The following is an 11,202-nucleotide window of genomic DNA, read 5'->3' as shown; positions in this document are numbered from 1 at the left end:
TCATAATTGAGAAGAAATGCAATAAGATACACCTAAATGATTAAAACCCTTAGATGTCATTACTATTTGCCAGAATTGTAGGCCTGGGCCCTGGAAGTAACTCTCAGACGTCTCTGTGAGGTTGAAAATATAAATATAGTCCAATTAAGTGAACACACGTGTCACTTGTTTCATGCTGCACAAGGGTCATTCCCACCCTGTTCAATTAACAAGTATTTCCTGGTGAAATGCTCCGGAATAGATAACCCACATTAATGCTACAGGAAAAACATTGTTCTCGAACTCTTTCAGGAAATGACTTTAAACTATTCTTTGTGATTTCTGAATTGAACACAAAATTCAGGATAGAGTATGATTAAAACACATTTATACCCACACTGTGTGCCCCATCATTGGTGTACACACACAACAAGCATAGATACACAAAAGTTCCCTTGGCTGTCTGTGTTCCACATCCTCCCTCCTCCATCTGAGGGGTGACAACCATGACCCCTATGAAAGATGTGGCCACCCCTGTAATGTTTCCAAGGACGTCACTGGAGAAGAGAGCCAACTGTTAAGGTCAGAGTGACAGAGCATAGCATCACCCACTGTTGGTTCTTCTCAACTCCTCCACAAGGCAGTGGGCTTCCTCTTGAACTCGGTCCTCAATGCTCCTCTTCCCCATCCCGAAATTCTGCAGGGTCATGAGGGAGAAGCGCCGGGTCTCCTCCCATATTTTCCCATTGTTGAACATGATTCCTACCGGGAGGGGAAACAGAAACTAGGGGGGAGGTGCTAGGGAAGGAGGAGTGAGCTGACACTTGGCAGCCTTTCAGGTGAACCAAGCTCTGCTGGGGGCTCTTCATATTCCTGTTTGTATCCTCTCCACCCCCACCCATTATCAATGCTGAACATGTGCACATGCACACCTACCATGTCCCTTAGTAGCTCTTTCAAGCGCTGGGACACTGCCTCTTCTAGAAAACTCCTCTCCCAGATCAATCAGAGCTTCCTTCACTGCTTCTTATCCATGCAAGACTACCGTTGGCTTCATTCCAAAATACACAGTGAACACAGGGCCACAGACTTTTGAGAGGTGGGAATGGCCATACATGTAATAGCAAAAGTCAATATATTGTGCCTGACGTGGAATATATTATCATCCTACTATTATGTTTTTATTCTGCCACATGTAGCCTAAAATATTTCTGCATTTATTACATAAATATTATGGTGATTGTTTTATAGCTACCACTGATGTGTCAGGCAATGGCCTGAGTAGTTGGTACACAGATTACAATTAACCCTCATATCAGCACCTTCAGCAGGTTTATTTGCCTCACTTATAAATAAGGAACCTGAGGTTAAGGAATTCTGTTCCATTTCCAGCATCCCAGGGCTACTATATAGAGGATTCAAATTTGAAGCTCTTCGTATTCACCCTCTGATCCTTGAGAAATGTACCGATCCTCAATGCCCACCTCTGGACCAACAGCCGGCTGACTGCTTCAGAATCACCTGTAGAGCAGTCATTAGAATTCTGATTCTGTAGCCCTATGATGAATACTAGAATCTATATTATAAAAAATAAATTCAAATAATTTCAATGCCCAGCCTAGTTTGAGATCTGCTGGTATTACTAACACAGAAAGAAAGCAGGCATCATACAGGCAGTGCCAGGACGTGCAGCATCTCGTGGAAGAAGAGTATCTTCCATCCTGCAGCATTCATAGGCTACAGACAGCAGCTCCCTGCAGAATCCAAATGAACACCATTACCATCAGTTGGACCCTGACTGATGACTACTTTCTTTCATCCACTCATGCTGGTCCTGATCCCAAGCTACTTCCTTAACATCAGGCACAATGCCCTTCTTCAGAAAAGTTCTCTTTTCATGGCCATCTGAACAAAACACACAGCTCATATAGTATATGACTTCTGGAAGAAAATTTCGAATCACAAAACACTTCACCTACCACTTACCTTCAGTGCCAAATCATAGCAAATGGCTGCGAAACAAAGAAGGGAGGAAACACTACAAGCTTTTGACACTTTATTATTTTGATTCTACCATACAAACACCTAAATGTTTCTCTACTCACAAAACACATTACTTTGCTCATCTATTTATGACAATGACAGGCCTGAAGAGGCAAGAAAAAGGTCAAAATTTATAGGAAGTAATTTACCTCACGCTGACCTGTTTTGACAGTGTGCCCATGACAATATGTATTAGTTTCATCATTGGGATTAATTTACTTACCGTTTGCAAGACAGTGAAGAAGCATAAAACCTACTTACGTTGGTTAAGGATTTGCTGATGTCCTTAACATCTAATATCTAAGGATATTTCCAGGAATTGGGAGAGGAGTGGGGGCCAGGAGGGAGCTGCCCTTTCCCAGAGCACTGTTTCCAGAGTGACAGGAGAAGCAGACAGGAGCGACAGAGCACAGCTGGATCCACAGAAACCTTCTCTTCTTACTCAGACAGCTGGGAGCCTGAAATCTAAAGCTTTTATAACAGTCCCTGCTAATTCAGCTTGTGCCTCTCTGATAGAAACAGACCAATCAAGTACAGCCACTTTGCACTCCCATTCTGAGTAGACCTTGCCCCACTGATAAAAATAAACTTTTAGTCTTGTTTTCTCTGTGTCCAAGGACACTCTGGAGATTCTGGTTTAACTGTACTGGGATTGGGTCGAGGTATTGATAATTTTTTTAAAAAGGGGAGAGGGGAGTCCCACTGCGCAGCCAGGATTGAGAACCATTGAAATAAATAATTTGAGGCCGAAAAAAGGCTTATAACTCTGGATTCAAACAATGACCAGTTGGGGATTTATGACTCTGAGGCCAATCGGTGTATTCTATGCCTTTTTTTATTTTGTTTTTTTTAAGAAACAAAACAAAATAAAATGACACAGGATGGGAGAGACCACTACAATACTGATAAATGAACAAAAAATTTATATCCTGAATGTAGAAAAAATTCCTATGAATCCATTAAAAAAAGAAAACATAAATATAGGAATAAAAAACCCTGAACATCTTCATGACGCAGGAAATCCAAATGGTCAACAAACCAAATGATCAACAAAAAATCAAAATGTACTTATTACTTTTTTTCTTTGAATTTTATTTTATACAGCAGGTTCTTATTACTTATCCATTTTATACATATTAGTGTATATATGTCAATCCCAATCTCCCAATTCATCACACCACCACCCCATCCCTCCCCCACTTCCCCCCTTAGTGTCCATACGTTTGTTCTCTACATCTGTGTCTCAATTTCTGTCCTGCAAACTGGTTCATCTGTACCATTTTTCTAGGTTCCACATATATGCGTTAATATACGATATTTGTTTTTCTCTGACTTACTTCACTCTGTATGAGTCTCTAGATTCATCCACGTCTCTACAAATGACCCAATTTCGTTCCGTTTTATGGCTGAGTAATATTCCATTGTATATATGTGCCACATCTTCTTTATCCATTCATCTGTTGATGGACACTTAGGTTGCTTCCATGTCCTGGCTATTGTAAACAGTGCTGCAATGAACATTGGGGTGCATGTGTCTTTTTGAATTATGGTTTTCTCTGGGTATATGCCCAGTAGTGGGATTGCTGGGTCATACGGTAATACTATATTTAGTTTTTTAAGGAACCTCCATACAGTTCTCAATAGTGATTCTATCAATTTACATTCCCACCAACAGTGCAAGAGGGTTCCTTTTTCTCCACACCCTCTCCAGCATTTGTTATTTGTAGATTTTCTGATAATGCCCATTCTAACTGGTGTGAGGTGATACCTCATTGTATTTTTGATTTGCATTTCTCTAATAATTAGTGATGTTGAGCAGCTTTTCATGTGCTTCTTGGCCATCTGTATGTCTTTTTTTTTTTTTTTTTTTTTTTTGCAGTACGCGGGCCTCTCACTGTTGTGGAGCACAGGCTCAGCGGCCATGGCTCACGGGCCTAGCCGCTCAGTGGCATGTGGGATCTTCGCACGAACCCGTGTCCCCTGCCTCGGCAGGCGGACTCTCAACCACTGAGCCACCAGGGAAGCCCTGTATGTCTTCTTTGGAGAAATGTCTATAGGTCTTCTGCCCATTTTTTTACTGGATTTTTTTTTTTTAATATTGAGCTGCATGAGCTGTTTATATATTTTGGAGATTAATCCTTTGTCCGTTGATTTGTTTGCAAATATTTTCTCCCATTCTGCAGGTTGCCTTTTCGTCTTGTTTGTAGTTTGCTTTGCAAAAGCTTTTAAGTTTCATTAGGTCTCATTTATTTATTTATTTATTTTATTTCCATTACTCCACAAGGTGGATCAAAAAAGATCTTGCTGTGATTTATGTCAAAGAGTGTTCTTCCTATGTTTTCTTCTAAGAGTTTTATAGTGTCCGGTCTTACATTTAGGTCTCTAATCCATTTTGAGTTTATTTTTGTGTATGGTGTTAGGAAGTGTTCTAATTTCATTCTTTTACATGCAGCTGTCCAGTTTTCCCAGCACCACTTACTGAAGAGACTGTCTTTTCTCCATTGTATATTCTTGCCTCCTTTGTCATAGATTAGTTGACCATAGGTGCGTGAGTTTATCTCTGGGCTTTCTATCCTGTTCCACTGATCTATATTTGTTTTTGTGCCAGTACCATATTGTCTTGATTACTATAGCTTTGTAGTATAGTCTGAAGTCAGGGAGTCTGATTCCTCCAGTTCCGTTTTACCCCCAAGACTACTTTGGCTATTTGGGGTCTTATGTGTTTCCATACAAATTTTAAGATTTTTTAATGTTTATCTTTTAATGTTATATCTAACACTAGGACGCTTTGTCCTTAAAAATGAAAGGTTTTTAAATATTTTAATGTACTGTATTAATATTACATTTGCCTATACATAATATAGTTAATGATGACATATTTAAGATCCTTTAAAAATCAGAATGGAATAACTATGGTTCAGACACCTAAAATGAAGCCACATACTCATTGTGGATGTGTTTAGACATGTTCCTGCATCACTGAGAACTTGAATTCCCAACTGTGTCAAACTCAAGGACTCCACCAGCCATTTTCAAAACAATATATGCTAACAGGTGCTTGCTACAATTTTGTATTTTCAAAGTTCCCCTCCCCCTTCACAACTATGTAACCATTTCGAACCCCAACCAATTCTTGCTCACAAGCATCCTTACATATTGTCATCTACAATTCTAATTCTTGACGAAAAGTTATGTGCCCTTGTGGTTTTCTGCCTTTATAAATTTCCCCATTTTAGTCTGGAAGAACACAATTTAAGTGCTTCTTGGATCTGTGTCTCCCGGGCTATAGTCCTAACAAACCCCCAATAAACACCGCTTGATTTCAACCAGATCTACATTCTTGGAATTCATGGTTAACACTAACTTAATTCAAACATCTTGAATGACCAAAGATAAAGTAATTACATAAGTAAATGTACATGACTCTTTCCTTGAAACTCCACATCTACCCCACCAAAATAAACATTGGAAGGTAGAGACTGTAATTTTGTATTTTTCAAATGAGTGAAAGGAAGATTCTGGGTAAACAGAAATGTCCAGTGTCACATAGCTCATAATTAATAAAACCAGGACTTAAACTGAGATTTTCTGATGCCCACTGTGATGCACTCTCATATATACCACACCTGCCTCAAGAACGATTTTAGAAAAACAAAACCAAACCCCAAAAATGTTACTCTGAATACACACCCAAATGATTGTTCACAAAACAACATGTTTCACAATAAATAGATGTCCCTGAACTCCAAGGAAAAAGGGTCACAGATTCTCAGCCCCAGAGTGGGCATCATTAAGTTCCAACCAATTCCAGAAAGGTGTCTTGTTCCCTAAGTACCTAAGGAAATTAATTTTTAATACCTGCTGAGAAAGCCATGAAGTAGTCACTCTTCTTAAAGTTGCCACTCTCATCCAGGAAGTGGACTGGGTCAAACACCTCTGGGTTGGGGAATTCTTTGTCATCATGTAGCACAGAACTCAGCAATGTTACTATAGTCGTGCCCTGGAATGAAAGATGAAGACAAATGAATTATAAAGAGGTCGTGGAGCGGTAGAAATGTTACAAGTCATTTAGTCCCATTTTTTGATCTAGACATGAGGAGTCCCAGGTCCAAAGAAGGGCAGCGGCAATTCCAGACAGACAGACCAAGTAATAAACAGGGATGAGTTTAAGACCAGTGGCAGTGATGTTACTAAAGTGGCCTTCAATAGCATTTGAAGTACTGTGTACTTGGTTACTTGGGTGCTAGATCTCTGAATCCCCTTTACTTATCACAACGTTTGGACACTGCTGTCTGTATCCCACCCTTGACTCTATTTCATCATTTCAGCTTTCTTACATCTCATTTGTGGATCATAGTTTAAAATGGAAGCCTCTGAGGGCTCTTGAAAAGTCAGATGTATTTGGAATCTGTTTATAGGGCTTTTTAAAATAGAGGTCTGATCTGATCAAAAATGGCATCTGGCAAATCCATACAGAGACAGATTAGTGGCTGTCGGGGGCTGTAAGGAGTGAGGAATGGGCAATGACTGCTTAACGGGTGGTGGATTTCCTTTTGCAGTGATGAAAATGTTCTGGAACTAGATAGTAGCTATGGTTGCACAACACTGTGAATGTACTAAATTTCACTGAATTGTACACTTTAAAATAGCTAAAATGGTCATTTTTATGTTATACTTATTTTACCACAGTAAGAAAGAAAATTTTCCCAAGAGGAAAAGTGACTTCTTAGATAATATCAACAAGTACACTAACAACTACTGAGCATTTATCTTTGGGATGAAATTTGTTTCTCTTAATTTTAAAATGTGGGGGAACACTTCGTTATGGATGAATTCTAGATTAAAAAAAACAGATGATAAAATTAGAAAAATTCTCATTTTTCAACAATTCAAGTAAAGATCATCAATTAATGCTAAAACTGTTGGATGAATGATTTGGGAAACAGTATATTCACAAGGTCTTAAAGTACCATGCCATAGATTTTTAATTAATTACCTATGAAAACAGAACCTCAGCAATGGAGAGATATGGCAGATTTCTCCTTAATAAGTGATCACCTTAGCATCACCCATAATGGGATAAGCTGACATTACACGTCTTCAGCCGAAATGTGATGCAGTGGGACATACACAACATCACCTAAGTAATTTTCTTGTCAAATACACACAACTGGAATCTAATCTCAAGAAAACAATCACATAAAGCCAGACTGAGGAACGTTTAACATGACAATTGTCCTGGACTCTTCGAAATTGTCAGTGTATTAAAATGAAATAAACATAGGAAAAGGAACTGTTCTTGATAACAGGGGAGTAAAGGGGCAGATAATCAAATTAAATACTTGTTCCTTGATTGGACACTAGATGCCCCCTCAAAAAAAGCTACACAAGATATTTTAGGATAATTGAGAAAATGTAATTATAGTATATATATATATCAGAAAAAAATATTATATAGATGATAATTCCTTTAGTGTGAATGCTTTTATTGTTATGTAGATAAAGTCCTTGTTCATTTGTTCTTAGAAGATACATACTGAAGTATTTAGGTGTTAAGTGTGATAGACAGATGACAGACAGACAGGTAGTTACAATATAGATATATACACAATTTCATATGTATTTCATATATTATATATATATATATATCCATTGTACATTTAAATACTATTTAAATTTTAAAACCTTTTAAATTCAAAATTGGGGGTAATTGCAGGTATATTTTCAGCAAATGGTGCTGGGACAAGTAGATAACCATAAAGAAAAGAAATGAAATATGACCATTACTTCACTCCATAAGTAAAAATGAACTTTAAATGGATCATAGAGCTAAATATAAACGCTAAAAGTATAAAACTTGAAAAAGAAAAGCATAAATATTTGATAGCATGTGCTGGAAAATAAATATGACACAAAAGCCCAACTCATAAGAGAAATAATCGATAAACTGGACTTCATAAAAATTTTAAACTATGTTTTTTTTTTAAACTTCTGCTCATTGAAGGACATTCTTAGAAACCAAAAAAAGAAAGAAAATGACACAAACCGGGAGTAAACATGTGCAACACTGAGACATGACAAACGGATTGCATACTAAAGAACTGCGATAATTAAATAAAGCAAACTCAATAAAAAATAGGACTTTGAGCAAACACTATCAGTGAACACATACGAATGGCCAATCAACACATGAAAAGAAGCCAAATATCATTATTCACCGAGAAAATAGAAGTAAAACAAAATGAGATATCACTACACAACCCCTTCAGTGTCTAAAATTTAGAGGGTGTGGCGGCAAGTGTTGGGGCGTGGAAGTCGGTGGGCACGCAGACGGCGCACCCTGGTTCCATTCAGGGCCAGCGGCCACGTGCTTGCCCGGGTTCCGGCCTCTTAGCCAGCACAATGCAAACCGTAAACAACACAACAGTGCGGGGAGGAGCCTCTGCCTCTCGAGCTTTCTTTGCCTAGTCTCCAGCCTCAAGACGCTTCAGGCGAAGGGCCGTCTTTCCGCCCCCAGTTCCCGCGCTGCGCGGGACCCGCAACTCTGCCACCGGCTCCGGAGCTGAGAGCGCTGCCAGGCTGTCGCGCCAGGATGGGGGATGAGCAAGTCGGGCGCTATACCTGGTCCAGGCAGCACCGCCCCACCTGCCCTGCGCCCTCGGAGGGGAGGCACGTGTCACAGGTTGGACCACGTCGCACGGCGCCTCGCTGCCGCCAACCCCTAGGCACTCCCTGTGCTGCAAAAAAGCGTGTTCGGGGAGGCCACCGCTTCAGCAGTGAGGCCTGCCTCCACCCGCCGTCTGACCCTGTCTGCGCGGGATCTGGAGCTGGACTCCAGCCGGGCTGAGCCTCAGCCCGCTCAGGAACTATGGGTACCACCAGCGAGCGGAAAGGGGTGCGGCTTCACGGGGCGGCGCCAAGGCCCCGACCTTTAACCCCTGATCCCCGCCCCACCTTCCACGTGGGGCGAGCCAGACATCTGACACGCGCCTGCAAGCCCTTACACGGAAAAGCGAGAAAACCTCCAGCGTTAGCACAACAGACAATCAGTTCCACCAAAGTTAACAACGATGCTTTAAATGTTTTATTTTTTTCGCTTTAAAAATATTTACAGATCTGAAATATCTCCCCTTTCGCCCCTACCCATACTCAGGACAAGAGAAACGGAAAGAGGCGTTGAGATGATTGTTCAAAGCCCCCAAGGGCCGGCTTGGCCGGCCATGTGTGCGGGTACATAAATACAGGTGTGTATGTGGGGAGAGGCGTGTACTTGGTTTGGTGTTTTTCTGATTTTTTTTTTTCCCTACCAGTCAATATCGTTCTGGCCAAAACTCCCTTTCCCACCACCACCCAAGAACAGCCCCTCCAGAATGGTTTTCAAAACGTATTGGATTGTTTTGGTAGAACGAGGTGATCTGGCTGGAGGAATGCCGATAAATACCAGAAACAAAACAAAAAATAGGGCAGAGGCCATAAATAAGAAATAATAAATTAAAAATAAAATGAAATAAAATTTAAGAACACTAACAACGGCAAGTGTTGGAGGGTACCTACCTCCAGCAATTGGAACTTTCATATATTGCTAGTAGGAGGGAAAAATGTCACAGCCGTATTAGAAAACAGTTTGGTGCGTTTTTAAAATAAAGTTAAACTTTAAATAAAGTTAAACATTTAACTTATTTAAACTTTAAATAAAGTTAAACATTTAACTTTAAACTCCCACTCCTCGGTATTTACCCAAAAGAAATGAAAATTTATGTCCACACAAAACCCTGTATCAAATGTTTAAAGCACCTTTATTCAAATAGCCCAAAACTAGAAGCAACCCAAATATCCATCAATTAGTGAATGAATAAACAATTTGTGGCACTCCACATGATATCCACTCATCGATAAAGAAGGAATAATCCATTGATATATACAATAACAAGGATGAATCTCAAACATATTCTGCCACATAAAAAAGAGATAAAGGCATATATTGATTACAAGTTATTTCATTTATGTCACATTATACTGCACTCCTGAAAAGGCAAAACTGTAGGACCAAAAGCAGATCAGCGGTTACCAAGGGCAAGAAATGGGGGAAATGGATTGTTTGCAAAAGGAGAATAAGGAAACTCTTTGAGATGATGAAAATGTTTGATATCTTAGTTGTGGTGGTAGTTACATAACTTCACATACTGATCAAAACTCTTTAGACTCTACACTTAGAAAGGTGATTTTTCTTCTATATAACTTATACCTCAAGTAAAAAACAGAGGAATACATTAAGTCACAAAAAGCACATATGGTAAAAAGTAAGTCTCCTTCCCATCTAACTACACAAATTTATTTAGACTTTCCAAAAACAACCATTCCCACCAACTAGTTATATACCTTCCAGAGATATTATGCATATCAGGCAGATAATCCTATATACATTTATGCCACTTACCACTTTCTTCTTTTTTTACCCAATGACAAGCATCCAGTGGATCTTGATTTTTTTCTTTAATTAAAATAATTTAGGGACTTCCCTGGTGGCGCAGTGGTTAAGAATCCGCCTGCTAATGCAGGCGACATGGGTTCGAGTCCTGGTCCGGGAAGATCCCACATGTCGTGGAGCAACTAAGCCCGTGTGCTACAACTACTGAGCCTGCGCTCTACAGCCCGCGAGCCACAACTACTGAGCCCACGCGTTGCAACTACTGAAGCCCACGTGCCTAGAGCCTGTGCTCCACAACAAGAGAAGCCACTGCAGTGAGAAGCCCACACATCGTCACCAGAGAAAGACTGCGTGCAGCAACGAAGACCAAATGTAGCCAAAAATAATTAATTTTAAAAAATACTAATTTAGATATTGTCCCATGTCAACACATGTACAACTGCCTTATCATGCTACATAATATACATGTGCCATGACACTACTAATGAACATTTAGATAGCTCAAAATATTTTTTTATTACAAGCAATGATGCAAGGATGAATTTTTTGGACATTCCTTCATTAGCACTTGTAGTAGATTCCAAGAATTATAATTCTTGCATTATAAGATACTATACTTTATTTTTTAATAGATATTGCCAAAATGTCCCCCCCAAAAAAGATGTACTTATTTATAATCCTGCCAGTGGCACTTGAAAGTACTTGTTTACACATATCCTCTCTAATAAAAGGTTTTCTCAGCCTTTGACTTC

The 11,202-nt window shown here is 39.6% G+C and overlaps 1 protein-coding gene across 1 annotated transcript in view; it reads right to left on the bottom strand.

Annotated features, from left to right (window-relative positions):
• Positions 1-583: 583 nt before the first annotated feature.
• CYP2C18 (cytochrome P450 family 2 subfamily C member 18) overlaps positions 584-11,202 on the bottom strand; it is a 48,399-nt gene continuing 37,780 nt past the window's right edge. The window contains 6 exon segments of the mRNA XM_027113072.1: positions 584-741; positions 916-1,080; positions 2,286-2,319; positions 2,322-2,357; positions 2,359-2,435; positions 5,881-6,022. Of these exon segments, the coding sequence (XP_026968873.1) occupies positions 584-741; positions 916-1,080; positions 2,286-2,319; positions 2,322-2,357; positions 2,359-2,435; positions 5,881-6,022 (612 nt within the window).

The sequence above is a fragment of the Aethalodelphis obliquidens genome, unplaced genomic scaffold (genome assembly GCF_003676395.1).
Source record: "Aethalodelphis obliquidens isolate GAN/ISIS:26980383/991018 unplaced genomic scaffold, ASM367639v1 scaffold11, whole genome shotgun sequence".
Classification (NCBI taxonomy): Eukaryota; Metazoa; Chordata; class Mammalia; order Artiodactyla; family Delphinidae; genus Aethalodelphis; species Aethalodelphis obliquidens.
The sequence above is the reverse complement of the archived record's forward strand: the minus strand, read 5'-3'. Positions and strand labels throughout refer to the sequence as shown.